The sequence below is a fragment of the Anoplopoma fimbria genome, chromosome 24, assembly GCF_027596085.1.
Source record: "Anoplopoma fimbria isolate UVic2021 breed Golden Eagle Sablefish chromosome 24, Afim_UVic_2022, whole genome shotgun sequence".
NCBI lineage: Eukaryota > Metazoa > Chordata > Actinopteri > Perciformes > Anoplopomatidae > Anoplopoma > Anoplopoma fimbria.
In genome coordinates, this window is record NC_072472.1 from 10,020,304 (window position 1) to 10,039,925 (window position 19,622).

The 19,622-nt window shown below is 38.2% G+C and overlaps 1 protein-coding gene across 1 annotated transcript; it reads left to right on the forward strand.

The window, feature by feature from the left end:
- Positions 1–89: 89 nt before the first annotated feature.
- Positions 90–1,573, forward strand: pou4f3 (POU class 4 homeobox 3). The gene is made up of 2 exons (XM_054626515.1): positions 90–188; positions 611–1,573. The coding sequence occupies exons 1-2, from the start codon at positions 90–92 to the stop codon at positions 1,571–1,573; spliced, it is 1,062 nt and encodes a 353-aa protein (XP_054482490.1).
- Positions 1,574–19,622: the final 18,049 nt, after the last annotated feature.

Consider the following 19,622-nt stretch of genomic DNA (forward strand, 5'->3'; position numbering starts at 1 on the left):
CGGAGAGCAGAGGAGCTCTGTTAGCTGTCACCTCCCCCGGCTTCCATGTCAGGGGCCACACTGCTGGCGAGGTGCTTGAAGGGAGGAGGATGATGACCATGAACGGCAAACAGCATTTCTCCATGCAGTATCCCGGCCTGCACTCAGGCTCGGAGGGCATGCGCAGAGTCTGTCTGCCCGCCCCGCAGGTACGTCCAGGGGGTCAGGGGGGTCAGGGGGGGGGGGGGGGGAGAGAGAGAGAGAGGGGAGAATGTCTGTGGGGGGAGAGGAGGGGGAAAATATCACACTGGAAATATCTGTAAAGTTGATTTGACAGGACTTTGTTCTATCCACTATCTCTCTCTCTCTCTCTCTCTCTCTCTCTCTCTCTCTCTCTCTCTCTCTGTCTCCCCCCCCCCCTCCCTGTCCCCCCCTCCTCATCCCCTCCTCCCCCCTCATTCAAGCAATGCTCTTGCTCTCATATTAATTTTTATGACCTGCGCTCTGAGGAGGGCTTCTCCCTCTCTCCTCTCTCCTCTTGCCTTTTGGAAAAAAAAAAAAAAAGAAAATGTTTTTTTTTTTAGATGACAGAATTCCCCACTGACTCCAGTATGCGCACTCTTGCTTGCAGCTGCAGGGCAATATATTCGGAGGCTTTGATGAGAGCCTGCTGGCACGGGCAGAGGCTCTGGCGGCGGCTGACAGCATTGTCTCTCACGGCAAGAGTCACCCGTTCAAACCAGACGTGACTTACCATACCATGAGCAGTGTCCCCTGCACCTCAGCATCCTCTGCCTCCTCCACCAGCGTGCCCATCTCCCACGTCCCCTCCAGCATTGCCTCCCACCACCATCACCACCACCACCACCTCGGACAGACCCTGGAGGCCGGGGTGGACCTCCTGGACCACCTCTCCACCAGCCTGGCCGTGACCGGGATGGGCGCTTCGGAGCCTCCAGGGATGACCGGGTCGGCGCACCACCACCAGCACCAGCACCAGCACCAGCACCCCCACCACCACCTGCAGACCATGGGGCAGCTGCACCAGGCGATGGCCAACATGGCCCACCCTCACTCTCTGTCGGTGCACGGCGGCATGGCGTGCGTCAACGACGTGGAGTCGGATCCCAGGGAGCTGGAAGCCTTCGCCGAGAGGTTCAAGCAGAGGAGGATCAAACTCGGGGTGACCCAGGCGGACGTCGGGTCGGCACTGGCCAACCTGAAGATCCCCGGAGTGGGGTCTTTGAGCCAGAGCACCATCTGCAGGTTCGAGTCCCTCACCTTGTCCCACAACAACATGATCGCACTCAAGCCGGTTCTCCAGGCCTGGTTGGAGGAGGCGGAGGCTGCGTACCGGGAGAAGAGCACCAAACCGGACCTTTTCAACGGCAACGAGAGGAAAAGGAAGCGCACCTCCATCGCGGCCCCGGAGAAGCGCTCTCTGGAGGCGTACTTTGCCATCCAGCCTCGGCCCTCCTCCGAGAAAATTGCAGCCATCGCTGAGAAACTGGACCTGAAGAAGAACGTGGTCCGAGTGTGGTTTTGCAACCAGAGGCAGAAACAGAAACGAATGAAATACTCGGCGGTGCACTGAGTTTCACACATCATGAATTAAATACCCTACTACATTTTTGATCGAGTGATTAATAATAGCCTAAGTAGCCTAACTAACAGGGATCCATCAACAGCTCTCCACGTCTCGTCTGGGATTATCTCCAAAAAAAAGACTTTTGATTTTTTTTTTTTTTTTTTTTCATTTCGGTGTCACTCACTCCTCGTTGTTGCACCTTTTTTTTTTTTTTTTTTTTCTCTCGATTTAGTTATTGATACGGGACTCATAAATGATTGCGTTATAGATCTGTGAGGAGGGTGATTTTAATGTTGTTGATCATGTATCTTGCACACACTAAATATGAACTTTCAGCAAATCCACCCTGACAGTTTGTCACATTCAGGGATATTAACTCACTTTTTGTTTTTTTATAAACAATGAAATGGAGATTAGAGGCTGGTTATATGTCAGTGGTGTAAAAACTGATTCTAAAAGAGAAAGAGATGATGGTACTGGATTTGTTTTGTAATGTTGAGTTATCCTCCACATCACTGGCTCACACCTGCATCTTATCTTGAACTGTGTTCTCACTTATTTTTTTTTAAATCTATTAATTCAGACTAATGTGATTCAAGGTGAGGGGTTCAACAATTCACATTTTTTTTAAAGGTGGTCATTTACGCACAAATATGCATAATTACAGTGATGTAATTTCACAAGGTATGACACACTGAGTCTGTTTATCTTGAATTATTTAAAAATGGAAATGACACCTTCATATGAGGCACGTACATGTGGCTTTGACTGCTGCTATATTTTAGTATTTTGACGTGAACGTGTTTTTGAGCATTAGAGGTGAGCTATAATTACTATGTAGCCCAGATATATACAGTATCACCTAATTGAAGTATTTATTTTTTTCCTCACTCTTGATTTCACTTTAAAAAAAAAAATGTATGTTTAAACTAAATAAATTATTGCTTTTTTTTTTTTTTTTTTTTTTTTTTTTTTTTTAATTCACTGGGGCAGCGACTTTTTGTCCTTTATTAAGTTGTTTTAATCTAATATTGAGGCATATAAATGCTACAAAGAGTTTAACTATAGACTAAAAAAAAAAAAAAAAAAAAAAAAAAAAAAGGTTATGAACTGTCTAACAAACCTGAGTTCCTATAAATAAACCCTGAGCCGCAGTGCGCGATACGATCTTTGTTTGTTTGATGGGAATTGGCCCGACTGTTTTATTTATGACTCCCCAAACCTCTGCTGGGATTAAACATGTATCGTCGTACATGATATAAACGCCACAGGAAAATAAAGGGCCTCAACTTTCACACCGCGGAGCGCTGCACGTGAAGGCCTCCTGAGTCCTGATTAGTGGCTTTAATTATGGATGCCCCCCCATGTCACCGGGTTATCTCGTTCACGGGGTTTGAAATTATTAAGTAATGACGATGCAATATTAATTATATATTGGTATAAAACAAAGTAATGTGGAGGCGTTGGGAGGAGAAGGTTGTCTGGAAACTCTCGGGAGAGACGGACTGGACACACAACAGGTCCACCGAGGACAGAGGAGCACTAGTTTCTTTTTTTTAAAACTCTTTTTAATAAGTAAGTATTTTCCCCCTTTATTATATTTATTTTTCTTTAAATCATTTTAATTTAGAGGATCAGGGCACAAGCTCACTAGGCTACTTCTGTATCCATTTAGGCCAACATTGCTATTGCTATTACTATTATTACTATAATTTTTTTTATTATTAATATGGTTCAAAGTAATCGCAATTCGTATGCTTTATTCATGTTAAGTGTAATGTTACGCATTGTTCCTGCTATGTGTATCCGCTCACAACAGTGGCCACTTTCTCCTAATATTAACCAAACACTTTGTTTTGAATAATTATAACAATAAAAAGCTTCAAAGTAACAACATGACCAGCGGTTGTGGGGTTTTCCCAGTGAGACTGTCGGCGGCTTGTTTTCAGCCAGGGGATCAATATTTCACAATTAGGGCGGAAACGTTTGTGGCTCTTATTAATATTCTCTTTGATGCTGAGAAGTGATTAATCACAGTATTTAATTTATGGCGTTAAATGTGAATTATTTTTTTTTTTTTTTTTTTTTTAGAGGGAAGGCAAAAAGTAAAATACGAATGTTAATTATTGTCATCATAAGCCTCTTTCCAAAGTGTGACACATATCTATTTGGAAATATTTAACTGGCTTCATTAAAATATCAAACCATCTAAGAATGACAACGATTGGGCCTCAAACGCACCACATCTCTGTGTGTTTGACGCAAAGGTTAAGAGAGGAGCCTCTCCGTGTGAATAATTGATCTTTGTAATGCGGATTGATATCATAACGCACTCGCCACCTGGTAAGTTGAGCTGAAGGCTTGTAAGCGGCATGTGGCGACTGTGGCCACTTGAATTATTCAGCAGCAGCTGAAAGGTGTATTGCGTTTTCTCATGCAATAATGGGAGTGCGTCGACTCCAAATGATGCATTATGTTGAATAGAAAAAGTCGTTTAGAATAAAGCCTTATGCAAGTTGATTAGTTAAAACTATAAGCAGAATTAAAGAGCTGAGTGGAGACTTTTTGTTTGACACAGAGCAAATTATGAGGAGAGATAGACAAACAAACAAAAGAAAGTGAGAGAGATAGAGAGAGAGAGAAATAGAGAGAGAGAGATGGAGAGAGAGTGGTTGCTTGAGATGTTTTCATGCAAGGAAGACCTTTTTTGACAGAATGAGGATGAAAGCTATGTTTAATTGCTGAAGAATGCATGCACATACACACACTACACAATACACACACACACACACACACACACACACACACACACACACACACACACACACACACACACACACACAGGGTGGCTGTCATCTTTAGGAGCAGAGTGAGGGAATGCAAGGAGGGGAGGGGTCGGAGCCAAGACGCCCCAAACTCAATAATTCATCCAATGCCAGCAGCAACAAATGAGAATGTGACCAGAGCGAAGGGAGACAGCTACCTCTGCGCTCTCTATTAGTCACCTCCTATTATCATCACAAGACAAACCAGCCTGGGACCAAACTCCTGCTGAAGTCTACACGCACACCTGTGTGCAGTACAAGTATGGACACACTCACACACACACACACACACACACACACACACACACACACACACACACACACACACACACACACACACACACAGAGAGAGATTGGGTTACTCTCTAGAAACTTGAGGCCGGTTGATGGGTGTCTTTTAAAAGGTAAAGCAGGAGATGCTTTCCATCTGTAGCCACGTAGTCTATTATACGATTGATTCTATTCAGATCAGGGCAAGAATGAATAACTAAAATAACTTATCACTCAGATATGTAGTATCATTTCAACGCTACTTTATATTTCTGCTTTTTTACTACTCACTAAATATAAAATATAAAATCAGCTCCACCTAGGGCCATCTGTTACTAATTAAAATGTTATTTACTGCATCAGCAATGATTATAATAATTTAGATCATTTAAACTCTGACAGTTCATTTTGCTTGCAAAGTCTGTACTTTTATTTTTATACTCAGTAGGGTAAATTATGCTGATAATGCCTTAGTAAAAATACTTTAAAATTACTTTTACCTTTAAAATACAGTTTTGAATGAAGAGTTTTACTTATAATGAAGTTTTTATATATATTTTGTTATCAGCATGAAATTAATCGATAACGGTTTTTGATGAGTAATGCTTTACTCTGTTATATAATAGAACATTTAATATTTTTGGACTGTTTAGACATCACTTTGATGTAGGACCTGCCTGTGATTGGCATTTGTCACTACTGTCTGTGATTTCCCAGTCTACATCTAAATATTGAATACATATTCAATATATGATGATAATTGAAAAACTAAAATATTGCCACAACTAAAATTGAATTACTTACTGAGTATGTTCAATAACTGCTATAATTTAGTGACTTTTCCTCGCTGCATTCTGAACTCTGACAAAGTGGATATGAAACAAAAACTTTTCCCCATTGGTCGCTTTATTTTATCAAATGAAACACATTAACGATTTATGCGTTAACGGAACAATCGTCTATGAAATGAAAGATCGACTCTCCCTCTTCACACAAGATCGTTACTCTTGAAATGCACTAAGCATCAGCTCTGCAGGGCGACCAGTGAACCTCTGTGACGGAGAAAAACTATTGTTATGGTCTGTCTGTCTGTGAGCTCATATTGTGTGCTAACTAACACACCATCCATTATGCAGAGACTACTGAAATGTGCACACACACACATGAAGAGATGAGAGCACACAGAGAGACTGATCCTTCTTGATAAGAAATGTTAGAGACAATTGTGTGATCTATATTTCAGCAAACATTAATAGCATTCTGTCATTTTGCTCCTGTATCTTTCTCTGCTGAAGCGTATGTTTCTGCTCTAATTTCAAAAATACAAACGAAGAACATGGAATTGAAAGGACAAAGGATGACGCGGGTCACTATATTAGAGACACTCACAGAAACTCACTTATAGGTACTTGCTTAATTCATGCAGCGGGCCTGAAGAAAAGTATTATATACTCCATTCATTATTCAAGTCCTCTCCATTATCAAAGTGCCCAGAGAAATAAGATTAACCCAGCCAGAAATAACTCACTGTGGCGTGATTTTTTTTTTCTACAAAGCACTTAGCTGGTCGTGTGCAAGTCTGCACACAAACTCAAATTAGACTAGATGAACATATAATCGCCATACAGTCTGCTGAACATAATAATCCTCTCTAAGAAAATGTGGCTGTAGTGTATACTAGATACGGGAGAAATGGGTGAGACGGGAAGAGGAGAGGAAGTGAAAAAAAGGAAGGAAAGAATTGTTTTCAAGGGAGGCACAAGTGAGAGTGATCACAGTCAGGAAGAGAGTATCAAAGAAAAAGAACGAAGAAAAAGACACACAATAGAGACAAGAATGGCAGGAGGAAGCAGTGAAGGAAATAAAACAGGAATAAACGTGGTAAAGGAAGACAGAAAAGATAGATGGAAGGAGGAAAGGAAGGAGGAGGGGTTAAAGAAGGAGAAGCCAGAGATATGACATGTGAAAGAAAGAGGGAAAGAGAGTAGAAAAGAAAGAATAAGACTAAATCCCTGGTTGACGTTTCTGTCATTCTGACGGTCTGGATTTCGTTCTTTTCATTTCCAAGTTGATCATGTCAAGGTGAGTGCGTCCCTGCCGGTCCGAACCGTCTGACACTAAACTTGTGTGACAGCGGGAGCACCCAGAGGACACACAGCCAAGAGGAGAGGAGATAGGAGGAGGCCATTTCGACAGCTTGTTAATTAGCTCTTCACTCCTGTTTTATGTTGATTTTGTGCACAAGAGAAACTGAATACGGAATATTGTAGTTTTACATGAGGATGCGGTCAGGTTATAAAGAAAGATGGAAATTGCCCTTTTAAAATAAACATGCTGAGAGCGGCTTCTCCTACTTTTTTTTTTTCATTTAAGATGCAACATTTGGGCGATGCTGCCACCCACTGTCAAATGTCTGCTCCATCATAAAGCCCAGAACAAAAAGGGGGAAAAAAGTAGCAGATGAAAGAAATCATTTTGTATAGCTCAAAAATAAATACAATATATGTTAGGAAAATGTGATGGGCCCAGTGTTATAAATGAAATAAAAGTATTGTTGATTTAACAATCATGCTTAGGCCTCATCAGAACATTAAAAGAACAGTAGGCCATGGAAACATACAGTACATTCTGTATTTTCTTTTACCATACAGTCATTTATATAAATACTTTATGAATAATAATCCTGCTGCTAATAACATAAATCAGGGTTTGTCAGAAAAATCAAGTAAAATCATAACGTTGGATGGAAACACATCCTTTGATTGCACTGTGTACACTCTGCATTTCTGATAGCCTTGAGGGTGAAAATCATGTAAACAAGGACGTGAAAAGCAGCTCGGTGTTGACATGCTCCGCCACCTCAGACACATACAGACTGAGGGCACATGGGAAAACAACAATGGCAGCTCCACTGTTGGCGAACTGTCTTCCTTCTCTCTCTCTCTCTCTCTCTCTCTCTCTCTCTCTCTCTCTCTCTCTCTCTCTCCCCCTCTCACCCCCTCCACAGGGCTGTGCTTTTGAAGACAGACATGAAAACCAAGCCAGGCCACAGTGGGGCCCCTGAAGGAGGTCCCCTAGCAGATGCAGCCACCCGCCTCCTCCCCCCTCCCCGTCTACTCCCACTGGCCCCAGGCCCTGAAGACAGCCCCGAGGCTAATCGACCAGGAACGCAATAAAGAAGCAGCAGAGTCAACCGATGCTGAGCGCATATGTCTGAGCGAGCGCTGATCAAGAGAAAGAAACGTAACATTACGATATTTATCAAGCCGCCCTAAATACAAGAGTGATGATCCTCATCAGCGTGGCCTTTCACACACCATAAGAGGTTCACGCCTACACGGTTCTGGTCAATGAGCAAAGATTTGAACGGAGACGTTTGACGCGGTGAGTATCCTTCAGTTGACAGAATAATGGCCATCAGATCAGGTAGAAGAACAAAGGTAGTGTGATATGGTTGAATATGGGGTTTCAGGTTAAATCGCCTTGGGCTGATTGAAGCTCATTTGCATGCTTTCAAATATTCCCACATGGGGTTTGGATTGGTAGCCTCGATAACAGGTCTGAATAAATCTTATTTTATCCTTTAATGAGTCCACAACTCAGGTTGCTTTAAATGACTTAAGTACATGTCAGTACATGTGGTCCCCGGATTCTACAAGCAACAAGAGTCGTTTTTTCTGTAACATCAAAGTATGTTCTTTCTCTTACACATACATTCAACACACGTCTATCAGCAGTGGTGGAATGTATCCAAGTACATTTAGCCTATTTAAACCCCTACCAGAGGGCAATTTTGAGGTATCTGCATTGTTTTTAAAAAATCCATAATGGATGATTGCTTTATGGGTGTTGCGATATACTGGTATAGACGATATGCGTGCTATTGTTAAAATGACATACTGATATCATGATAATATTATAATGTAAAAAATCCAGCGGCACTTAAATAGTTTTACATATACGGTTACGGTTACAGACTCTCTCTCCGACTCCCCACACATGTATTTTGGGTGTAATTAATTTGTCAAAAAGCGCAATTAAAATGAAGTTAGAGATTAATGTTACTGAAAGTATGATTTTGGCTTTTCCAATTTTCTAAAGATATGGCAATAATACTGGTATTGTGAATTGTTTTGGGGTTGAAAATCTGATACTGTGACGGCCCTAGAACGCTTGATAAAATATGATCAATTTAATTTCTAAAATGACCAAACATTATATAGAGTTATTAGGCTCTTATCGACCTGCTACAACATTAAAATGCTGCCTATGTTGACGAATAAGTTATAATAATGAAATTATACAAAAATAATAATATAACACTGACAGACGTCATAATGAGTAGTTTTACCAGGGAAAATTGAACTATATTTAACTATATACTTCTGTTTATTTCTTATAAAAAAGATTGTGAATGCAGAACTTTCACTTGTAATGATGTATTTCTCCATAATTGCGCTGCGGCTTTTACTTAAGTAAAGGCTCAACATACTTCATCCACCACTGATAATTAATGTTAAACTGACCTGAGAGTTTATTTGTCCTTTGAAGTCCTTCAAATAAAAAAATAAAAAAGGATGGGAGGAAAAGTATTGGGAATATTCCAACAGTTCTATAAAAAGAACTGTTGAAAAGGAGAGTGATTCTCTTTACTTAGTAATGAGGGAGCCACGGTTCATTGGCCCACATACACACTGCTGAGCGCCACACAGAGACCCAACCACCACCAAGAGCAAGCCTCCCCATAGCTCTCACATTGCATCAAGTCACTGAGTGACAGGTACATTGTCCAAGGCAAGGGGGAAAAGAGTGGTGAAAAATGTTTCTCCCAGAGAGCTCCTCAGTCAGGCAACCAGCTCACCACAGCCAGACTCAGAGAATCTACGCATATATGTATTTCTGGGGGCGCACCGATTGGTTGAGTGCACTCCACGAAAACAGGGTTCTTCAGAAGTTCTACGGGGGCTGAATGATTTACAGAGTCATTCATATTTGAGCAATCGCTTGAACTTGTAAACGTTTCTGCAGTGCTATTTATGTGCCACACATAAATAAAATAATAATTTTATTGTGTGGTTCCCCCCGGTCCTATTGAAAAGTAAATAATCAACTGATAACATTTCGAAGTATCATTTGAGTTTTTTCGTGTCTTGTTTTTATTTATGACTATTCATAATCGAATTTGCAAGATCTATTTTGAATACAAGCAAATTTAAGACTATTGATACTTTTTTACCATTTAAAATACAACAAGGTAAATATTACAAATGTTCTATGTTTCTGCAATATTTGATTAAATGACACACAGCAAAAAGCATTTCCATACAAACTCCATTCAAGAGCAATGATATTTATTTCACTTTTTTCCCCCTACAGTTATATTTCAAAGCTGTATGATATCATTACAATAAATGTTATTCAAGCATATTCAACAGTCGTAGCTTAATTATTTCTGTTAAATACAGTAGAAAAAAAGTAATAAAAAAGCAGGTGTATTTGATCATACCACAACAACTTCCATGTTGGACCAAACTCTGTAAAATCTGATTTTAAAACCTACACTTGTTGTGTTTTTTTTACACTTTACCTGAAAGACAATAAATCAGCAGTTCAGAGCTTCATAAGTGTTTTTCCAGCTGCCAGAACTGTCAGAAGAACACAGAGCTCCCAGTTCTTACGTCTCTGTTCTAATTATACATCCTCAGGGTTCTCACAAGTTCCTCCTCCTCTTTTCTTTTCCAGAAGTCTTCCTGGTTGTTCAAGCTATAATGCACTATGTAGCAGAACTCTTCCTGTAGGGAACATAAGCAAGAATTGTGTATTGATCATTGTAACGACTGTGTAATATAGTACAGAAAAACGTTTTAAGACCTCATTATTAGTTATAAACAACTTATTTATCACAAAAACAAATATATAAAATAAAACAGTCACACAGATGGGTAATTGTGACTTAAGGACACTGAATATCTTATAATGTTATTGTTTTTAGGCCAAAAACTACATACAATGGTTTCTGATAGGGGAATTTGGACTCATGACCTCAGTATTTTACATACAATGTTTTCTTTTTAAAGATAATGCATCAAGAAATAGAGACAATCACAAAACAAGATTACAGTTCTTACCTTAGCGATAGATGCTCTGCATTCCTCAGCCAGGTCATATATCCTGTGAGGATTATGCTGAATAACATCGGATTGAGAATGCGAAGAGGACTGGTAACAGCTGCGTTGACCAACCGATCCACAGCAGATACCAGGAGAAGGACCATTATCTTTATGATACCAGCTGGATAGTTAATGACCTCTATAAAAAGCTCTTTCAAGAAGTCTTTAAACTGATCACTCAGCTTTTCTGAGGTCGCGGCTGAGAACACAATATTTATACTTGCTTTGCCCACAACTTTTGCTGACTGAATATGGCATGGGTGATGAGCAACTTCACTAAAACTAAAGAGGTAAGCTTCTCTGAACTCTATCGATAAGGCGGTAGCCACAATAGAAACAAAACCATTCAAGCATTCATGCATTCATGCCCTATCATTCAGAGATTCAGGAAATTAGTAAGAATTAGTAACAAGTAATAAGTGAATTAATGGCAGAGGAGCTGAAAATGATGACCACTTAACATGAAAATAACTGAAATGAAGAAAAAAAAACTGCAGTATTATTATTTTTTCATTCCTTTCTATTTTTACTGTTTGCCATAAGCAGAAAGGTTTATGAGAAAGTCACCACCAGTGGTATACAGTATTGTTCACCAAAAGAAAACACACACAACGCTTAGCAGGTGTATCAATTTAGCATATACTGAATTAGCAGAGTTATTTTTCAGGTGTATGTTGTAGTTCTGCTCCCTGTTGAACTCCAGCAGTAGGGTTATAGGTAAATATGGCAGAAACTAAAAAATAAAATAAAAAACGTATTCTATTTCAGTTCCAATGGCAGAGTGGCGCTGTTCCAACATCTGGAGAAGTTAAGAAGAGTGCACTGCTGTCAATTGGCCTCGAGGCCCGCTGCGGATGACTCCAGCTTGATTGGAGTTGCAAAGTGACATCACATCATCAGCATACGGAGTGAAGCCACGCCCCCGCTACTGCACAAAGGGTCTAGTATATTCAGTTTTTTAAATATTGAACTTGTAACCTGTCCAAATTGGGACGGCTTCCGTAGTGCAAGTCCTTGGGTACCCAATAATACACCCGCCACGTGTTAAAATCACAGTTTCATTGCTTTTACAGTGTAATGGATATCAAGGAGTAATCACTGGTCAGCAGATTTAAAGCCTCCTGGAAGAATGCTGATATGTTTGCAATTCATTTTGGAAAATTTTTGGAAAGATCTTTCCATTCTTTTTTTTTTTAGGATGTAAAAGGCGTATAGTAAGTAGATTGAAGAACTAAATGAGAAAAGATGACTTTTCAAAAGTACAACCTCAAGATCAATGCAATATATAAAAATATTCTTGATGAAAAGTATTCTTTTTTTCTGTAAGTGTCGATAAACATATAGAACAAAGCATTTACATACACACTCCACTCATGGGCAATAAGATTTATTTTTCTGAATACACTTATTACAACACTGTATGATATTATTACAATAAATATGTCATTCAAGTATTTAAGAGCCTTAACTTATTAACTTATGTTAAATACAATGGAAACAAATAAATATGCAGGTGTATATTTTTACACCCGGACCCTGGTCATAACAACAGCCCTGTTTTAATTTTTCTACTTGGAAAGCTGTGTGAGCCCAGAGCCTTTTATCAAGTTGCTACAGTGGCTGCTGTGCTGAATAAAAACAGCTAACTGGACAGTAAATATCTGTTAAATGACTAACGATCACATTGTTGTAGTTCACTATGGTATGGTCTTCAACTGTGCTGGCTGTGCATTGTGCCGAGGGACTGCAGACATAAATTGGTTTGAAAATAACTCAATATCAGTGAATCTTTGTAAATATACTGTATATAGTTGCTGGTAAACAAAAACAATCAATAATCTATGAAAATATATATATTCTGTAACAAATTGTTTTACCTGTTAAATAACAAACAATATAATAAACTAACATAAATCATTCAATGTCTCTATAACTATATACGCCAATACTTTGCTCGTTATTATTATCAATATTAACTTCTTAAAAATTAAAATATCTTTTTTCTTATTTAGTTCCTAATCGGAAAAGAATGAAACACTCAAGAACTCAACCCTGACAGTCGGGTCGCAGGTCTTGGAGGCATTCAGGCGTTTCTTCTCAGACACCGCTCATGTTTCTCTTCTGGATACATTTGACGAGGTGACCCACAAGTGTGGGAATTGTTGTTTTGATGCCTGGATCCCTCACATCCTTTACTAACTCAGCACAGTTTTTCTGAAAAACAAGAAATCAAAATTGGTTCAGCGCACCAACTTGCATTAACGTTTCTCAACATTGCCGCTGCATTTGCTTTGTTTATCTATGTGTGTGGTACTCTTATCCTTTGTTAACCTTCTCATTTTGCAAATGTGATGTCAAAGGGAAATACTTACCTCTGTTCCATTGATAAATATCTCCAAGTTTCTCAGAATCGCCTTCTCTTTCTTGTCCTCTTCTCTCTTAGCGAAGGTTTTATGTTTCTTCAGGATACTCTGCACTTTGCAGAAGAACTTATTCTGTTTTGAACATAAGCAAGAATACATTGGCTTTTAAAAATAAACCAGGCACACATTCAGGTTAAATTATGGCCATTGTAATTTGTCTTCTTCAGTTGCTGTGTTTGGTGTCAATCAGAAAACTGATACTAGACAAACAGAAATAAGTCAAAATACTGGTGCTACTGTCTAATTGCAAAAGTTATATTAAGTTTCCCCCCAAAAAATCACGCCATTTCTCACCTCACATCCACTTTCAACCAGATGTGCAACATCTTCCACATAGTTGTCCTGCAGTACAAAGAGAAATTTGACAATGTATTACTTTAGGCACCAATAAATTGTTTGAAAAATAACTTAAACAAAAAAACAGTTTTGCTCATCAGACGATTGTTTACCTGATAGAAAGATGCATTGTATTGTGGAGCCAGGTCAATTATATGATTTAGGTTTTCTCTATAGGGATGCGTAGGCGCAGCTTCACTGTACAGCAGTGCCACAGCAGATACCAGCAGGAAGATCATCTTCTTCATGACTCTAGCGCGTTGGCTCTCGACCTCTGGAAGAAGCTTTTTCAAGAAGTCTTTGAATTGATTCTTCAATTGTCAGCTTGCAGCCTGTTCTGAGGTCTTGGCTGAGAACACAACAATTTATACTTGCATTGCCCACGCCTTTGCCGTGTTTTTCCCCTCATTACAAAAGAAAATAATGCAGTGAGTCTGCAGTATGTGAGATAAGATTTGTATGAATGAGCTGTGGTTTATGAGCAACTCATCTAAAACGTAGCTATGTTTCTTTGAACTGAATCTTTACGGTTGTCAACCCAAAAAGCATTCACTTATCCAGCGAAAAGAGTGACAGTCACAAATACCAATTCAAGTCATTCACAAGAGGTTTAATGACAGAGCATTTTCAGCTCACAAACTCGCAAACATAATGATTTTTAAGCAGAGATCATCTTTCTGTTGCCACTGCTGGCCAGCAGATGGCTACTGAACACTTCGTAAAGATTACAAACATCAGTGCAAGACTATATAAATAAGTCAAGGTCCATAGCATATAAACTGTTCATGCTATTGATTAGCATTATAACTTTCAATATCAGTTTGTTTTTTAATATGTTTTAAGTCTATTAAGGAGGATAAGTGTGTGAGGATTTTGTGTTGCTGTCAAAGGTGAGTGGCAAAAGTAGTTCCCATAGTCAGTTCAGCAAACAAAAACAAATAGATATTTCACTTGTCATATATACAATGGAAATGATCAATCATTCACGAGATTACCAGCCATTGCTCTACATACCTGCAGTAACTTGGTCTTTATTTTTTTAATTCTGCGGTTCTCTACTTAAACTGATTTCAAACATCTAGGTTTAATCCATCTTGAAATCAACAAATATCTAGTTAAATGTGAGAGTACCAAAAGTCACTTACTACATTATGTCAATATGCTGCATTCATAATTGTCCATTTAAATGTGATTCAACACATTCCAAGGATTTTTTTTTTTTTAGGATGTAAAAGGCGTATAGTAAGTAGATTGAAGAACTAAATGAGAAAAGATGACTTTTCAAAAGTACAACCTCAAGATCAATGCAATATATAAAAATATTCTTGATGAAAAGTATTCTTTTTTTTCTGTAAGTGTCGATAAACATATAGAACAAAGCATTTACATACACACTCCACTCATGGGCAATAAGATTTATTTTTCTGAATACACTTATTACAACACTGTATGATATTATTACAATAAATATGTCATTCAAGTATTTAAGAGCCTTAACTTATTAACTTATGTTAAATACAATGGAAACAAATAAATATGCAGGTTTATTTTTACACCCGGACCCTGGTCATAACAACAGCCCTGTTTTAATTTTTCTACTTGGAAAGCTGTGTGAGCCCAGAGCCTTTTATCAAGTTGCTACAGTGGCTGCTGTGCTGAATAAAAACAGCTAACTGGACAGTAAATATCTGTTAAATGACTAACGATCACATTGTTGTAGTTCACTATGGTATGGTCTTGAACTGTGCTGGCTGTGCATTGTGCCGAGGGACTGCAGACATAAATTGGTTTGAAAATAACTCAATATCAGTGAATCTTTGTAAATATACTGTATATAGTTGCTGGTTAACAAAAACAATCAATAATCTATTAAAAAAAATTATATTCTGTAACAAATTGTTTTACCTGTTAAATAACAAACAATATAATAAACTAACATAAATCATTCAATGTCTCTATAACTATATACGCCAATACTTTGCTCGTTATTATTATCAATATTAACTTCTTAAAAATTAAAATATCTTTTTTTCTTATTTAGTTCCTAATCGGAAAAGAATGAAACACTCAAGAACTCAACCCTGACAGTCGGGTCGCAGGTCTTGGAGGCATTCAGGCGTTTCTTCTCAGACACCGCTCATGTTTCTCTTCTGGATACATTTGACGAGGTGACCCACAAGTGTGGGAATTGTTGTTTTGATGCCTGGATCCCTCACATCCTTTACTAACTCAGCACAGTTTTTCTGAAAAACAAGAAATCAAAATTGGTTCAGCGCACCAACTTGCATTAACGTTTCTCAACATTGCCGCTGCATTTGCTTTGTTTATCTATGTGTGTGGTACTCTTATCCTTTGTTAACCTTCTCATTTTGCAAATGTGATGTCAAAGGGAAATACTTACCTCTGTTCCATTGATAAATATCTCAAAGTTTCTCAGAATCGCCTTCTCTTTCTTGTCCTCTTCTCTCTTAGCGAAGGTTTTATGTTTCTTCAGGATACTCTGCACTTTGCAGAAGAACTTATTCTGTTTTGAACATAAGCAAGAATACATTGGCTTTTAAAAATAAACCAGGCACACATTCAGGTTAAATTATGGCCATTGTAATTTGTCTTCTTCAGTTGCTGTGTTTGGTGTCAATCAGAAAACTGATACTAGACAAACAGAAATAAGTCAAAATACTGGTGCTACTGTCTAATTGCAAAAGTTATATTAAGTTTCCCCCAAAAAAATCACGCCATTTCTCACCTCACATCCACTTTCAACCAGATGTTCAACATCTTCCACATAGTTGTCCTGCAGTACAAAGAGAAATTTGACAATGTATTACTTTAGGCACCAATAAATTGTTTGAAAAATAACTTAAACAAAAAAACAGTTTTGCTCATCAGACGATTGTTTACCTGATAGAAAGATGCATTGTATTGTGGAGCCAGGTCAATTATATGATTTAGGTTTTCTCTATAGGGATGCGTAGGCGCAGCTTCACTGTACAGCAGTGCCACAGCAGATACCAGCAGGAAGATCATCTTCTTCATGACTCTAGCGCGTTGGCTCTCGACCTCTGGAAGAAGCTTTTTCAAGAAGTCTTTGAATTGATTCTTCAATTGTCAGCTTGCAGCTTGTTCTGAGGTCTTGGCTGAGAACACAACAATTTATACTTGCATTGCCCACGCCTTTGCCGTGTTTTTCCCCTCATTACAAAAGAAAATAATGCAGTGAGTCTGCAGTATGTGAGATAAGATTTGTATGATTGAGCTGTGGTTTATGAGCAACTCATCTAAAACGTAGCTATGTTTCTTTGAACTGAATCTTTACGGTTGTCAACCCAAAAAGCATTCACTTATCCAGCGAAAAGAGTGACAGTCACAAATACCAATTCAAGTCATTCACAAGAGGTTTAATGACAGAGCATTTTCAGCTCACAAACTTGCAAACATAATGATTTTTAAGCAGAGATCATCTTTCTGTTGCCACTGCTGGCCAGCAGATGGCTACTGAACACTTCGTAAAGATTACAAACATCAGTGCAAGACTATATAAATAAGTCAAGGTCCATAGCATATAAACTGTTCATGCTATTGATTAGCATTATAACTTTCAATATCAGTTTGTTTTTTAATATGTTTTAAGTCTATTAAGGAGGATAAGTGTGTGAGGATTTTGTGTTGCTGTCAAAGGTGAGTGGCAAAAGTAGTTCCCATAGTCAGTTCAGCAAACAAAAACAAATAGATATTTCACTTGTCATATATACAATGGAAATGATCAATCATTCACGAGATTACCAGCCATTGCTCTACATACCTGCAGTAACTTGGTCTTTATTTTTTTAATTCTGCGGTTCTCTACTTAAACTGATTTCAAACATCTAGGTTTAATCCATCTTGAAATCAACAAATATCTAGTTAAATGTGAGAGTACCAAAAGTCACTTACTACATTATGTCAATATGCTGCATTCATAATTGTCCATTTAAATGTGATTCAACACATTCCAAGGATTTTTTTTATTTTTTAGGATGTAAAAGGCGTATAGTAAGTAGATTGAAGAACTAAATGAGAAAAGATGACTTTTCAAAAGTACAACCTCAAGATCAATGCAATATATAAAAATATTCTTGATGAAAAGTATTCTTTTTTTTCTGTAAGTGTCGATAAACATATAGAACAAAGCATTTACATACACACTCCACTCATGGGCAATAAGATTTATTTTTCTGAATACACTTATTACAACACTGTATGATATTATTACAATAAATATGTCATTCAAGTATTTAAGAGCCTTAACTTATTAACTTATGTTAAATACAATGGAAACAAATAAATATGCAGGTTTATTTTTACACCCGGACCCTGGTCATAACAACAGCCCTGTTTTAATTTTTCTACTTGGAAAGCTGTGTGAGCCCAGAGCCTTTTATCAAGTTGCTACAGTGGCTGCTGTGCTGAATAAAAACAGCTAACTGGACAGTAAATATCTGTTAAATGACTAACGATCACATTGTTGTAGTTCACTATGGTATGGTCTTGAACTGTGCTGGCTGTGCATTGTGCCGAGGGACTGCAGACATAAATTGGTTTGAAAATAACTCAATATCAGTGAATCTTTGTAAATATACTGTATATAGTTGCTGGTTAACAAAAACAATCAATAATCTATTAAAAAAAATTATATTCTGTAACAAATTGTTTTACCTGTTAAATAACAAACAATATAATAAACTAACATAAATCATTCAATGTCTCTATAACTATATACGCCAATACTTTGCTCGTTATTATTATCAATATTAACTTCTTAAAAATTAAAATATCTTTTTTTCTTATTTAGTTCCTAATCGGAAAAGAATGAAACACTCAAGAACTCAACCCTGACAGTCGGGTCGCAGGTCTTGGAGGCATTCAGGCGTTTCTTCTCAGACACCGCTCATGTTTCTCTTCTGGATACATTTGACGAGGTGACCCACAAGTGTGGGAATTGTTGTTTTGATGCCTGGATCCCTCACATCCTTTACTAACTCAGCACAGTTTTTCTGAAAAACAAGAAATCAAAATTGGTTCAGCGCACCAACTTGCATTAACGTTTCTCAACATTGCCGCTGCATTTGCTTTGTTTATCTATGTGTGTGGTACTCTTATCCTTTGTTAACCTTCTCATTTTGCAAATGTGATGTCAAAGGGAAATACTTACCTCTGTTCCATTGATAAATATCTCAAAGTTTCTCAGAATCGCCTTCTCTTTCTTGTCCTCTTCTCTCTTAGCGAAGGTTTTATGTTTCTTCAGGATACTCTGCACTTTGCAGAAGAACTTATTCTGTTTTGAACATAAGCAAGAATACATTGGCTTTTAAAAATAAACCAGGCACACATTCAGGTTAAATTATGGCCATTGTAATTTGTCTTCTTCAGTTGCTGTGTTTGGTGTCAATCAGAAAACTGATACTAGACAAACAGAAATAAGTCAAAATACTGGTGCTACTGTCTAATTGCAAAAGTTATATTAAGTTTCCCCAAAAAAATCACGCCATTTCTCACCTCACATCCACTTTCAACCAGATGTTCAACATCTTCCACATAGTTGTCCTGCAGTACAAAGAGAAATTTGACAATGTATTACTTTAGGCACCAATAAATTGTTTGAAAAATAACTTAAACAAAAAAACAGTTTTGCTCATCAGACGATTGTTTACCTGATAGAAAGATGCATTGTATTGTGGAGCCAGGTCAATTATATGATTTAGGTTTTCTCTATAGGGATGCGTAGGCGCAGCTTCACTGTACAGCAGTGCCACAGCAGATACCAGCAGGAAGATCATCTTCTTCATGACTCTAGCGCGTTGGCTCTCGACCTCTGGAAGAAGCTTTTTCAAGAAGTCTTTGAATTGATTCTTCAATTGTCAGCTTGCAGCTTGTTCTGAGGTCTTGGCTGAGAACACAACAATTTATACTTGCATTGCCCACGCCTTTGCCGCGTTTTTCCACTCATTACAAAAAAGGAAAATGCAGTGAGTCTGCAGTAGGTGAGATAAGA